General features: G+C 39.7%; 1 protein-coding gene across 1 annotated transcript in view; it reads left to right on the forward strand.

The window, feature by feature from the left end:
* DSG1 (desmoglein 1) overlaps positions 1-15058 on the forward strand; it is a gene marked incomplete at both ends in the record, with an annotated part of 29908 nt that extends 14850 nt beyond the window's left edge. The window contains 9 exons of the mRNA XM_080684205.1: positions 1669-1803; positions 2101-2286; positions 4580-4839; positions 6274-6413; positions 9193-9522; positions 10669-10802; positions 11120-11183; positions 13093-13298; positions 14000-15058. Of these exons, the coding sequence (XP_080540331.1) occupies positions 1669-1803; positions 2101-2286; positions 4580-4839; positions 6274-6413; positions 9193-9522; positions 10669-10802; positions 11120-11183; positions 13093-13298; positions 14000-15058 (2514 nt within the window). The remainder of the gene's footprint in view (positions 1-1668; positions 1804-2100; positions 2287-4579; positions 4840-6273; positions 6414-9192; positions 9523-10668; positions 10803-11119; positions 11184-13092; positions 13299-13999) is intronic.
* Positions 15059-15646: the final 588 nt, after the last annotated feature.

The following is a 15646-nucleotide window of genomic DNA, read 5'->3' on the forward strand; positions in this document are numbered from 1 at the left end:
CTTACGGTTTGCCTTACACTGAGAAAACTACATTCTGAGAGTACATAAAAATATGCGTAGCAGTAGAGGCAAAAGCTCCATTTTATGAAAAAAGTGAGTTCTCTAGTGAAATAAATTTAAAAGACATTTGCTCTTCTAGCCCCCATCTTGGTGATCACAGTGCATGCAAACGTGGTCGAGGCTCCACGAGTTTTCAAAGGCTAGGAAACTTGTTTCTCTTTCTTTAACCTGGTGCATCCTAAGCTCATTTGACAACAGAAATCTTTGTTTTCTTCCTGTGCTGCAGCTGCTGACAACCCACTGATTACTCTGGGAAATGAATCGCAGAAACAGAATGATAGATAGAAATTAAATAACTTCCAGATCAATCTTTTCATTTATGAATAAGAAAACAATTAGTGAGTGTTACCAAGTTAGAATCACCATTACATGGTTTCTTTCTATCATGCCATGTGGTCCCATAACTTAATGTAAAAAATCAACTTTTCATTATTTTAAAATAGAATATAGCTAACCTGCATGTACTGTAAGAATATACATGAGAAAGTGTTATTTTCTAATTAATACTCAATCAAATTTTATTTTAATAATTATAGTTATTTAAAAATGACAAACTCCTATTGCTAACCTGGAGGCTTAGGATAAATCAGATTATTTCTACACTCTTTAATTATCTAAATGCCATCAGTTTCTAGGTAACCTACCTCTCTTTTGATACTTGTTTGAAAGTTACGATCAGAAGAAATTGACTACTTTCAGGGGTGGGCAAACTTTCTGACTCGAGGGCCACAATGGGTTCTTAAACTGGACCGGAGGGCCGGAACAAAAGCATGGATGGAGTGTTTGGGTGAACTAATATAAATTCAAAGTAAAGGAGCGGAGGGGAGAGCAAGAGAACCGGATAGAACAGCCGGATCCGGCCCGCGGGCCGTAGTTTGCCCACGGCTGATTAGCTCTTTCTTGGACTTTCTTAAAGAACCCAGTGAAACTCCTTTCATGTCTAAAGAGTTTTAGCAGTAGAGAGCTCTAAACAGTAAGGGAAAAAACTCCAGATATTTTTAACCAGGCGTCCATGGAGAGACCTCAAGATGTCTAACTATGAAGCCTCTAAGATAGTATCGCAGTTTTCAATGAGAAAGCAAATATGCTTGTGTCTGGAAAAGGAGTCACAGCTTTTACCAGCTTCTGAAATGTAAGCACCATTGAGTAGAATCAAGGAGCTAGAACCTCCATAATCCCACTGCCACAACCTGCCGCCCCAGAAATGCACATCTGGATCTCTTTATTCTTGCTCATCAGGGGCTGGTTATGAGAGATATGGAACTGTCATGCCAAAATTCTTGGTAAACTTTCAGCTCTTCCCTCCTGATCGTTTTGACCCAATTTGCCCTTCAGAAACGTTTTCAAATTCTGAGCAAAAACATAAGCAATGAGACTTTTAAAGCATGCTGCTTCTTTTCAATGAGGCCGAAGAAGCATTTGAGGGACTCGACGTGGTGACTTTCATATTGATTCATGTGAGATATGAGTTTTCAATGATCGGTGGTACCCTTATCACCACCATAGATTTATGTAAATCATGAGCCAACATTTTAAAAGAACTCTGCATGAGACAGAATCAGGACTGTCTATGTCAACTGTGATATTGTCTGTCATGTGTGTGTGCAGCAATACAGCCAATATTCCCTTGCTGTAAGAGGCTCAGACCGAGATGGCGGGGCAGATGGCATGTCAGCAGACTGCGAATGCAGCATCAAAATCCTCGATGTCAATGACAACATCCCATACATGGAACAGTCTTCGGTAAGTGCTTGCCTTTGAAAGGAATGACTTTCAGTTCATCACATGCCAAAATGTGTTTGGGCAATCCTCTTTACAGATGTCTATGTTATCCTTAGTCACATACAACCCAAGGTAGACATGTCCTTTGTCTGTGCTTATGTATGTAATGCACAGGGGCCAAATATTTGAACAATGAAAAGACAGACTCTAAACATAGATCCCCTTTCTAAATCATGAGTAACTATGGACACCCAGTGTAAGTCTAGTATCATTCTCTCCCTCACAGTGTATGCTAAGGCTTCTTGCTTCTCGTTTCAGTATGCCCTAAGAATCGAAGAAAACTCTCTGAACTCCAATTTGCTCCAAATCAGAGTCATTGACTTGGACGAGGAGTTCTCAGCTAACTGGATGGCTGTCATTTTCTTCATCTCTGGAAATGAGGGGAATTGGTTTGACATAGAAATGAATGAAAGAACAAATGTGGGGACTTTAAAGATTGTTAAGGTGTGGTATAATTATCCTAAATATTTTGTTCTCTTGGTCTTTCTCCAAATGTTAACCTTAAATTTAAATGTTAAGATTACACAAACTCGAGTGGGTGAAAAGATAAAAAATTAGTTTTAAAATGGTATATGATATAGAACTTTTACGTGGAGAGGTTTATTGCTTATATAATTTCATGAAAATAGGCATTGAATTTTAACTCGAAACTCTATTTATACAGTTCTCCCCTGCAGATCATATGAATTGAATTTTTAAACATGAAATTAACTTTATGCTTACAACAAAATATGATTATGCCTTAAGGCTTTGTTTTTGATGTTTAAAAATATTTTTAAATCAGATTTAACATGGCCTTTCCAAAAAAATGTGTCCATGGCGATTATTACGCACTAAGAATATTCACTATATAAATCGAATGTTCTTTATTCCTCCATTGTGTTTTTATGAAATTAACATCACATAACTGTAATTGTAGAATCACGTTCCCACCTCCTTGAGGCTGCTGACCAAGGTTTATTATGGACATAGATACACTAGAGATTTGGTCCAAGTCCCTAGAGTTTCCCTGTGTCCCCCTGACATTAACGAACCACCAAATCAACTGCAGTAGAATTCCGTCTGAGATGTGAAGGGGGGAAATGTCTCACTCCTAGGGAGCTGGTAGTGAAATGTTCACCCTGTGCTAAAGCCTTACCAAGTCTATTTTTAAAATGTTCAATAGCCTCCTGATCAGGTAGCTCCGTTGGTTAGAGTGTCTTCCCAGTACGCCAAGGTTGCAGGTTTGATCCCGGGTGAGGGCACATACAAGAATCTACCAATGAATGCATAAATGAGTGGAACAACAAATCGACGTTTCTCTCTCTCTCCCTTCCTCCATCTCTCTAACAATCAATTTAAAAAGTTACAATAGTGGTGCATAAACTATATGTGATGTGTGCAATATGGATTCTTTATAGGAAAATGTAATTCCTTTTCCACTATTTCCTTCCTTCGTAATAGTCTTCGGAAATAGACTCCTACAGTCTGTCCTCCTGGGAACGTGTGATCATTTGTTTCATGTCATCATAAAGGGTCACCAGGTTTATAGCTTCCTCTTAGTGAGGCCCTGGGCAGAGGCTTTAGTCTATTCCTCACAGCATCCCTGTAATCAGTTATATGCCCATATTACAGATAAATACATGGAGGTCCAGAGAGAGTATGTAACCTGCTCAACTTCACTTAACTGTATGTGGTACAGCTGGCATACAAACCTACACCTCTCTAGCTACTAAGTCTGTATTCTGTCACTGTACTCCCCAGGATTCCATGCTGGGAAAAAAATCCTAAACTATTTCATGCTAAACTACTCTATTCCTTTAGAAAATTAATCTACCTGTCCTCCATACCTCTATCTGTAAAATGGGAATTATTCTTATTTTTCTCCCAGACATAACATCGTATGTTAATGCTTTTTATGATTATATACTATATGTAATAAGTCTGTGTGTTTGTGTGTAATGTATATGTATACATGGTTTTATAGCCAATCTTGAAATTGCAAGTACAGCCAACATTAGGGCAAAGACTAAAAATTTACGTAAGTGAAGAGCACAATGTGTGAATCCGTGGTCACCTAAAGACTCTTATGAGAAAATTTAGGAAAATATATTTGGCATAATGCATTGTTTGTGGATGGTAGGAGTAATGGATATTCACACCATCTTTTTTTAGTGAAAATGACTACTTGATTATTTCCAAAAGGTGAAATAATTTATTCTAGAATATGTTAAAAAAAAAATAAGAATTTCTCTTTATTATTTGTATGCTACATTCTAGTACCTGTCTTAATAAAAGAAGTCATATTTGTAGAAGTAAAATTCTTCTAAATAGTTCTTTATGGATAAAACCAGTCAAATAATGGAACCTACAATGTGTCTAGCCCATACTTTGTATAAATAGAACTACTTTCTGAAAAACACAAAATGATACAGGATAACATAAACTGTCTTTGCACTACAAAAGGCAAGGATTTGACCACCTATACTATTTTTAAACTTTTAATTTGGTGGACAATGAGGACTCATGTCATACATTTTTAATTTTTTCAACAAAGGATACAAGATTGGATTTTTTCTCACTATATATATTTTATGTGTTTGTATTAAAGATAAAGTAAGAATACATTGTATGTATTTATATTTAATTAATATCATCTTTCTAGGCATAAGCATTTACAACTATTATCAAAGGATTTCTTTTTCTTCTAGAATTCTTTTCTTTTTGTAGTAAAACTATTTCATTCTCTATTTACTAGCCCTTGGATTATGAAGACATGAAGAATCTGCAACTCAGTATTGGTGTTAGAAATAAAGCTGAATTTCATCAATCAATTATGTCTCAATATAAGCTCACAGCGACAGCAATCTCTGTGACTGTGTTAAATGTAATTGAAGGCTCAGTGTTCCGTCCAGGTTCAAAGACATTCGTAGTAACTAGTAATATGGGACAGAATTCTAGAGTGGGAGATTTTATAGCTACTGACATGGACACTGGTGGACCTTCAACAAAAGTTAGGTAAGACTGACATTTTCCAACAAATTTTCATCACATATTGAATGAAGTACATATGTTCTTTTTTGAAATTTTAAGTATGAATTTAAATATTTTTCATTATTTTGAAGCCATCATTTAATCATAAGAAGTACTAGCTACTGAATTATTACTTAAAGTGCTTAACTTACAAATATATAAAAAATTGTGCAACATATAAGATGTAGAAGTATAAAGATGCAAAATGTGAAAATATTGTATCTTTAAACTTTGACACTCCTGTGTTTATATATTTTATGGACCAATTAGCTGATTACCACATCCCAAGATTATTTACCCTGGAATTTTATGGACTAATTTTCCCATTGCAAATTTGCCCAGATTGAATCCAATTAGATTTAGTTATTTTCTTCACTCTAATAAGCACTTAGTATTGGCCAACAATAACTTTGGCATGAAAAATGAGTTAGATTAAAGAAAAATCATGCTGCATAATTTTTTAAAACTCTGTATATCCAAATATTTCTACTTGATCATAAAAAATCTGTGTATATGCACACATATGTTTTAAACATGACCAACAGTAACAGTAGGGGAAAGATCTCACAAATCAGATTTTAAAGTGCTTTCTCCGGATTCTTCTCACACTATGTGTTTGTGTTACAGCTCTTATCACACTGTCCCACCACTACTGATAAACGCTCACCCCGCAGATGTAGCTCACCGAGGGCAGGTCACCTCCCACCCCTCAACCCCCAACACCCACCCCTGTGTCCTCTCCAAGTTCTATTCCCCGAGTTTAGCACAACACCTGAGACCTGAGACAGAGAGCTGCTAACCAGTATTTCTTTTATCATACGTGATGAGAAAAAAAAGACATGGAAGTGAAAGATGAGGAGAGGAAGACAACAGAAAACAGGACAGAAGCATCAGAAAAGGACTTGCGTAGTTTGAAATTCAAAAGAAGTCCTGTTCAGTCATTGTGTATGTGGAGAGGGGGAGTGGAAATAGGGAGGGGATGGTGGCCAAGCTGATGAAGACGTAAGTTCTTTGGTAAGAGGATAGTTTAGGATTGTTCATGAGCTCAGGAAGTCCCAGGATTTGGGTCTTCCAGGATAGTTCCGATGCTACCTAAACCAAGTGAAAATGAGACTGCAAGCGCCCGAGGATTATTCTGCCAACCACGTGGGCATAAGGGGCATTCCATCGGAAAGAGCTGCTCAGTCATCCTTTTTGCTTAAGCTGACAGCTTTGTCTGTTTCCAAATGTCCTCAAATAGCTGGGACTGCCCTGAAAAAAGGAGAAAGTGTATCCAAGAACTGAAAACTGTTTTCAGGGATTATAACTACTGACTAGAAACATGTTTTATAAGTAAAATCTCTCTCTCTCTCTCTCTCTCTCTCTCTCTGCTTTTTTAGACAGCTGTCATTAATTTATACTATTATCTTTCAAATACAGATACGTCATGGGAAATAATCCAGCTGACCTGCTCTCTGTTGACTCAAAAACGGGCATTATTACTTTGAGAAATCAAGTTACCATGGACCAATATAATATGCTGAATGGAAAATACCAAGGAACAATTCTATCTATAGACGGTAAGAGATCAATTTAACATTTTTCCTTCTAGAATTTATATATATAAATTTTAATTACTGTATTTTGAAGTAGTGCTTTTTTTCAACAAAAGTTATCATACTGGCTATTACAGAATCAAATCTTTAATGATGTGAAAGGTAGTATAATTTAGTGGATAAGACCATGGGCTCTGGAGTGAGACTGGGTTGGTATCTTGTGCCATCACTTACTGGATATGGGATTTCAGAGAAGTCATTTAACCCATTAATCCCTCAGTCTTTTCTCCTGCAAAATGGAACAATAACAATATGGATTTAAGGAGTAACTACATGTAAAGCACTTAGACTTTCACTAAATGTTAGTTCTTATTAATGTAAATAATTGCAATTTTTAAATTGTATGTATTGTAAAATTATATTCAAATAGTTAGGCCAGAAGTCAAGCTAACTTAACTTTATATAATCTTTGGGAAGTTGATGCACAACTTTGTGTAAGCAATTTGGAGGTAGCATGCTTATATTACTTTTCAAAATCAACAAAATTAATTTAGGCTGGTCCCTAAAGGAGGAGAGCTCCTCGAGACTAATTCTTCTAAGCCAGTGGTCAGCAAACTCATTAGTCAACAGAGCCAAATATCAACAGTACAATGATTGAAATTTCTTTTGAGAGCCAAATTTTTTCAACTTAAACTTCTTCTAACGTCACTTCTTCAAAATAGACTCGCCCAGGCCGTAGTATTTTGTGGAAGAGCCACACTCAAGGGGCCAAAGAGCCGCATGGGGCTCGCGAGCCGCAGTTTGCCGACCACGGTTCTAAGCAATGCTTGCTACTTCAGTTGCTCTTTCTCCCTTCCTCTCATTCTTTTTTCCTCATTCAGTTATCCTAAAAATGGGTTGACTAGTTCCACTTGCTTTGCAGATTTAAAAAATAATAAATAGCATTCCTTTAAAGTTGTTCAACAATTCAGAATTTTTACCAAATTATAATGTTTTTTCCGCAATTAATCAAAATAAGAGTAGTTTTAAAACATATATATTGCAAACAGAAATGTGATTCCATTTAAAGATAAAGCTTATTTTGATTCAGTGCTGAAATGACTTCAAGTAATTGCTAGCTTACTCCAGTTTTACATCCAACATCAAGCTTCACTGGAGACATGAAGGGAAAATGGAAACTTAGCTTATAACATTGTTAGGCTTATGGTAAACAGAAAGCATGCCTTTTCTCATCAAAAAGGGGGATAAATATTACAGGTGATGAAAATGATAAAAATTAGACAGAAACCAATAACATTAGAATCAGCAGAGCTGAGGTGAAAGGGCATGGGATCTGATATCACAGATTGGATTTAAACTTGTCTCTGTATGTACTTCCAGGGACTTTTTTATTCACTTACTCAGAATCTCTATATTGAATCCTAACCAGATGTCAGCCATTGAACCGGGTTCTAGGGTTACATCAATGGACAAAGTCTGACAACAGAGCTTACATTTATGTAACTAAGAACAACAATGTCAAACAGAATCATACCTTTGTTTTTACCCAGTTTCAATAACCTTAGGACAATTCCTAAATATAAAAGGCTGAAGGCACATCCATGTTACTTATAGCATTATCTATAATAAATATCCAAAGCAATATCAATAATAGGCATTGACAGATGTATTAATACATACATCATCATATACCCTTTTGCAGTCATTACTACAGCTCTGTTTCAGCCCCAGGCACCTGCTGATGAAAACGCAGATGGATTCTGATGTATCAAATGCACTCAAAAATTAGTCTACTGTTTTGAAATACTAGTTGGTTGGTTGGTTGGTTGGTTGACTAGATGAAATAAACAGCAAGGGTAGAGCAATTAAGTTGAAACAAATAACAAATCTCCCTACCCCTGTGTTTAGTCAAGGAACACAATAACTTACTTAAACTTTGAAGGACAAGAAGAAAGCACACTGGAATATCTGCTTGTGAAACAACGTGTTTCACCTTCTTATTGAAATGAACATTTCCCTACCTCCAACAGCGCCAGTTCCCTCTCCTGTGAGTGTTTGCTGGCTGTGAGTTTGGGAATATGCTGCTTTCTCACTAAGAAATTTTTGTAGAAACGATTTACTAACCTGCTCCCAATTTGTTCATTTTGTCAGCCCAAAAAAGGAAAAGCACAAACATAATTGAAGAAGAAATACAATAGCCCTAGCTGGTTTGGCTCAGTGGATAGAGTGTCGGCCTGTGGACTGAAGGGTCCCGGGTTCGATTCCGGTCAAGGGCATGTCCCTTGGTTGCGGGCACATCCCCAGTGGGGGGTGTGCAGGAGGCAGCTGATCGATGTTTCTCTCTCATCAATGTTTCTAACTCTCTATCCCTCTCCCTTCCTCTCTGTAAAAAAATCAATAAAATATATTTTTTTAAAAAAGAAGAAATACAATAAAACAACCACCACCACCAAAAAAAAATCTAGCTCTAACATAAGAAATGTGCAAAAAAATAAATAAATAAAATGTAGTCTAGGAATGCCTCCCCCAGAGCTTATAACGCAGCACTGGCCGATGCAGACACAATGTGGTGTTTACTGTCTATGCTTCTCTACACGAGACAGTTTTTCAGGAGCACTAATAGTCATAACAGTTTGATTTCAAAAAGGAGTCATGAACAAGGGAGAAATGAGGAAGTTACTGAATGAATGGGAATAAAGACATTGAAATAACTATTGATGCAAAAAGGAAATAGTTTCATATTGTCCAACAAGGATTACACTTAATTTATGAATGATTTCTTCCATTTTGAACCTTGTTACAGATGGTCTTCAAAGAACTTGTACTGGTACAATTAATATTGATCTTCAAGGTTCTGGCTGGCAAACTTCTGAAACCACTCCAAAATATAACACCGAAACTGGAGGTGGAATTGTTACTGATGCTAATACCGGTGAATTTAATACTGGTGAGGTCAATGTCAACACAGAAGGCAACAATGGCAATGGCAATATCAATGGCAATGGCAATATCAATGGAGGTGGCGAAACAGATGAGTATAAAGAACCAGTAGGCGTGCCCATGTTTCCAGATAATGTACATTTTGGTCCTGCTGGCATTGGACTGCTCATCATGGGATTCTTGGTCCTAGGATGTAAGTACTTTAACAGCCCGCCCCCAACCCAAAATTGGGAGACATTTTCTGATCTTTTGATAAAATTCTTATTGTGTTCAATTATCAAGATATTGCTACATCTAGTGCTGGATTTATGAGATTTTTTAAAAATCCAATTGCTTGGCAGTGGAAGATAAAAACTTTTTTTGCATTCAATCTCAATGTAATGGGCTGCCCCATAATAGGCAGGTCCCATTGCTATTTGAGCAGAGAAGACAATGAGAAGCAACTGACTGAAATGGCCAGGAAAGCCTACAAGGAATGCCTATGTGTGGGCTTTTCATTAACACCTATTCCTATGAACACATTTGGGACAACATGCTGTCCTCCAGGTGGGGGGTGGGAAGTGGCAGGCAGGTCAGAGAGGAGTGCACAGACTTGCCTTGTCTCTCTGGAACCCGGGCTGGCTCAGCATTCCCCTCTCTCTCATCACTATCCTGACTCCATTCCCCCTGCCCACCTGCCCTCTTCCTTTTTTCTTTCCCTCCTTCCTCACTGTCTAAAAAATTTACACATCCTTTTCTTCATCCACCCATTCATTCCCAATCACTATTTAAGATCATATTATGTAAGAAGCTCTGGGCTAGAAACGTCTGATGGATAGGAAAAGACAGCGTTAGGCAGCGTGGTAATGTTCTCTATTTGCGCATTTGTAATTTCAAGAAAAGATATTTCAGGGCAAATAAGAGCCTCAAAGAGGATAACTGCTTGAAGCATGAACAAGACGTTACTGCTGAAATAAAAAGGCAGGCACGTGTGAGAGGAGAAAAATAAAGACATGGAAGAGGGAACACAAATCACCAAACGTATGGACTGGCCTACCAGCTTTCTTTTCTCTCTCGTTCCCTGTTTTCCTGAGGACAGCAGGGAGAAGAATCATCTGTGCTCATACTACAATACTATTTGTAACCTGAATCTGACATAACAAATGAACATTTATTGCAATCTAGTCTATTTATGCTCACATTGGTTTTAGCATCTCACCATCATACAGTTCATTTTCTACAGCCTTCATAATAATTTTAGGATCAAATGGGGTTATATTAGGGATTCAAATTTAATCACAAAAAGCAAGTTTTTGTTTTAACGTGGCTAATTCCAATATTCCTCTCCTGTCACCCCCAGTGGTCCCATTCTTGTTGATCTGCTGTGACTGTGGAGGCGCCCCTGGGGGCGGAGCCGGCTTCGAGCCTGTTCCTGAATGTTCAGAAGGGGCAATTCATCCGTGGGCAGTGGAAGGACCAGGGCCTGAGACTGGGGTAAGAAATGACCTGTGGTAGTTGCCTACACTCAGTCTTCTGCGCGTGAAACGGGACAGTGATCACTCCCAGTCTGTGCTGGCCTTTGTCCTGGGCTGGCCAGTGGGGGCAGTGGAGAGAAAGCACAGGCACCGCCAGTTAGATGGGCGTAACCAGGGAAGGCGTTCTGAATGCAGTTCCTGTTTACATGGGTTTCAAACGTTCCCTAAGTAATGTCCTTTCAGAACATCGGAGGTAATTCGAGAACTAACTCAATGTGTAACTAGAGAAAGAAAAGAGTCATGACAAACGGGAAAACGTTGTTTCTTGTCTTTCAGATTATCACCACCATCCCTGTACCACAAATAGCCCCAGGAGGAATCCAATGTATTGACACTTCAGGTACAATTTCCTCTTATTTTAACAACTCAAATGACTCAGAAGGAATTTTGTTCTCTCTGCATACCTCACTGTTTCTCAATTATTATGTTTGTCTTTAAAATTGTTTCTATTATTCCTTTTAAAATGACTAATTTACATGCAAAATGAAAAGGGAAAATCTACAGTAATTGTTATTCTTATATCTTCTTCAATCATCAGAGAGTACTTAGGAAATGGCCTGATTAGGATGTCTATACGTAGAAAAGAATAACTGAATTGTAACCACACGTCTATTTTGGGCATGGGGTTAAATCTTATGTACCCAAAAATGCCAATTACAGTGAAAGAACAACTCTATTAAAATGGATCTGTGCTCATTCATTGAGACGAGATTCCACCTCCACAATTCATGAATGGCTCAGAATCATGCTGGCTTCAGCTGTCATCATGACAAAATTAAACACTGCATCCATTCTCAGCATCAGCCTAAATGTTGACCTGAAAAGATCTGTCCAGTTTCTCAGATTGAAAGTCAGTGGATGAGACACCATCAACATCTCTTAACGCTCTCCTCTGAGGCGTGTGCACGGGCTGGAGTTTCTCCGGGCACGTGGGTGAGACTTTCAGTACAACCGGGCCTACAGCAGGTCTAGACCAGGTCCCAGGCAGAACCCAGGGAGAACGAGAATGTCACAGTAAGCGAATAACTGTGACGCCAATAAAAAGAACAATTGATTTTTAGAAACCTCATATCTTTGAAGAGTTGTGCCATCTTTTCTTTTTTTCAAGGTAAATACATACTGATTCCCTTATCTTTCTCTCAGCCTTTCTCAAACTTGTAATCATGGCTTTTCCACGTTGACTCTTTAAAATGTAAGAAGCACAGGAATATTTATAACTTGTAGAACTGGACCTTATGCAAAGGATGGACATGCTAGTGTTTAAAAACCATCTCTCCTCCTCATGCACCCAATGTTAACGACACCAACATCCCCCCCACCTCAAAAGTAGAAACTTTTATATCTTCCTGATCACTGATATCCAATCAGTTCTAAGACTTGTCAATCCAGCAGGCTTTATTTATACACCGAGTCTCTCATTGAGTCTACAGATATTTACACAGACCTCCACAAAGCACCGTGAGAGGCACCAAAGTGACAGACGTGTGGGCACGCACCGTTGCCAAAATCACAATATTGAAGATAGGAAAGCATGGGACACCTACCGTGTCAACACTGCCCCTGTCCGTGGCATGTCCATCACCCAGGCCATGGCTTTAGCTCCCCTGCTTAGCATCTGTGAGGCTTCTATTCACCCCCACATCCACGTACAAATTCAAGACTCCATACAGACCTTTCCCCTCGCCATCGCCATGGCTTCTTCTCTGAAAGTGGTGGTTCTTGGGCCTTCTTCTGGGGCCCTGTGCTCCTAACGTTGGGGTGTTCTTATACCATTTAACTTTTAGAATTTCGGTCATTTCCCCCCAAGTTTTGTTAATTTAAAATCAAAGTCCTCATGATAACTATGTCTGGTGCCAGTTGGGTCCTGGAAATAACTGGGGGAGCACTGTACATCTAACCAGCGGAAATTAATACAAAATAATATTGAATGTAAACTGCAATTGAAAAAAATTTTAAATAAAAATATGTAAAGCATAGGTTTTTGTAGCCACTATGCAGCCCCTTGCTTCTAGCTCAACATATAGTTACCAACAAATAATTAACAATAATTACCAAGTTACCAAATTAATTACTATTATTTTGAACTGAATATATTTATAGATCCTGTATTTAAATATCACTTTCTTTTTTCCTTTTTCCTTTGCTCACAATGCATACTTAAATAAAGAACCATATATTAAAAGTAAGGTACTGATTTTTAGTCTACAGCACACTAGATAAAGTAAATTTAACTTGACCTTCACTTTCAGGGGTTTATACAAATGAGTATGGTGGCAGAGAAATGCAAGATATGGAAGAAGAAAGAATAACGGGATTTGAACTAGCGGATGGAGTTAAATCATCAGGAGCACCTGAGATCTGTCAAGAATATTCTGGAACATTGAGAAGAAATTCTATGAGGGAATGCAGAGAAGGAGGTCTGAACATGGACTTTATGGAAAGTTACTTCTGCCAGGTAAGGGCTCTCCCCCATGCCTTCCTCCCCGTCTAGCACCCACTGCTAGAGCCCAGGCCCCCACTGCTCCCCGAGGGGCTTGGCAGGCACCTCCGCGCCAGGCTGCCAGCCTCTGTGCGTGCTGATCTATGGGCTGCTGAGACGACAGCTACACCTCTCACCTCGGCCTGGTACCCCCCACTCAGAAGCAGCCACTGGCTCCCCGCTGTGTTCTGTCTATGGCATGAAGTCTAAATTCCTTAACATGGCAAATAAGCTTGTTCACAGATGGACCCCTGCTCTCACATCTCCAATTACTCTTTCCTACCAATCCCACTTTTATAAATAAACCTAAAAAAAAATGCACAATTATATGTACTTCAGATTCAGCATTTTTAAGTACCTCCTCCTAACTTGGTTACAAAATAATTCATGTGATTTTTTTGTGTGTGTGCTTTTGTGTCCAAAGTACACCATTATAAAGTCCACCTAAATGACTTTTAAAAATCAAAATATATTATTGGGATTACAGTCAAAGTAACTTCTAAGCAAATTCTTTCATGCAGTTCTATGATTTTCGGAACACCTCTAGTAGATGTTGGAATTTTGTTTTTTCGATTTTTCTTTGGTAATGCCCTGTAAGAAAAAAAATAAGATAAAGACTTCTATTGCTGTTAAATATGTATTCATGACTTCATTTTCTCTCTCCTCTGCAAATGTAGAAAGCATATGCTTATGCCGACGAAGACGAAGGACGCCCGTCCAATGACTGTTTGCTCATATATGACATTGAAGGTGTGGGATCCCCTGCCGGCTCCGTGGGCTGTTGCAGCTTCATTGGGGAAGACTTCGATGACAGTTTCTTGGACACCCTGGGGCCTAAGTTTAAGAAGCTGGCAGACATCTGCCTGGGGAAAAATGTCGAATCATATCCAGATTTTGATCTCCCTTGGCCTGAGAGCACTGAACCGATTTACCCTCAGCAGGGAACAGAGCCCATTGCTAGCGGACACCCACCCATGTCCCCACACTATGGCACCACTACGGTCATTGCTGACAGTGCCTACCCCTCTGGGCCTGGTGTTCAGCATCCTATGTCTATTCCTGACCCTCTGGGCTATGGTAATGTCACTGTGACTGAGTCTTACACCACCTCTGGCACTCTGAAGCCCTCTGTCCACATCCATGATAATCGGCATGCCTCAAACGTGGTGGTGACAGAGAGGGTGGTCGGCCCAATCTCTGGTGCCGAATTGCATGGAATGCTAGAGATGCCTGAATTAAGAGAGGGGTCAAATGTCATAGTGACAGAAAGGGTAATAGCACCAGGTTCAAGTCTACCCACCACGTTGACCATTTCTGATCCCAGAGAGTCTTCAAACGTGGTAGTGACAGAAAGGGTAATCCGACCAACTTCTGGCATGATGGGCAGCTTCAGTCTGCACCCCGAGCTATCCAATGCCCACAATGTGATTGTGACCGAGAGGGTTGTTTCTGGCTCTGGCGTAACTGGATTTAGTGGCCCAGGGGGGATAACTGGTGGCAGTGGCACCGTCAGCAGTGGCATGGTTGGCAGTGAAGCTGGAATGGGTGGTGGTGGCATCGGGCTGAGCAGCCTGGGAGGAGGCGGGGGCCTGAGTAGCAGCATGGCGGGGACAGCTACCATCGGCCACATGCGGAGCTCCTCTGACCATCACTTTAGCCAGACCCTTGGATCCACTTCCCCGAGCACAGCCCGAAGTCGAATCACCAAGTACAGTACCGTGCAATACACTAAGTAGCCAGGGTCCCAGCACACTCTTTCTCAGGGATTGAGAGTTCGCTCCAATTCCCACCACCAACAAGCTGACAAATGGGATGTGTGATGCACAACCAGGTGCTAAGGACAGTGAGGGGCAAAGTTTCCTCCAGCCACAAGGAGGAAAACAGATGGTAGCGGCTGGTTGGGCGAGAGCTCTCCTTAGCACGGGTACACTCTTTTCTTCTATCAGTCCCCATGGAATCACGAGACAGCATTCTCTCTGCTTCGGTGTGGCCTGCAGGGCATCCCCAGCATGTGGAGGAAATCAAACTCAGCCGGTAAAAGCATTGGCCTTACCATGCAGTTGGCATACATCTCTTGGTGTTTTCTGACTTGCTATGCACTTCCTGCAATATTTAAAAAGAACTAAACATGCAATATGTGTTCATGTATGTGGGCAGAGTTTGAAATTTGTGCCAAATACCCTGTCAATTCACAGATAATATAAATAAAAATCCAACCACATATTCAGACCACGGTTAGCCATTAAAGAATCAAGAACCTGGCACCCTAGCCACGTCCACAAGCCACCAAGTGCTCCGACCTTAATGACTGCACCAGGTCAAAC

The sequence above is a fragment of the Plecotus auritus genome, assembly GCF_963455305.1.
Source record: "Plecotus auritus genome assembly, chromosome: 8".
Classification (NCBI taxonomy): domain Eukaryota; kingdom Metazoa; phylum Chordata; class Mammalia; order Chiroptera; family Vespertilionidae; genus Plecotus; species Plecotus auritus.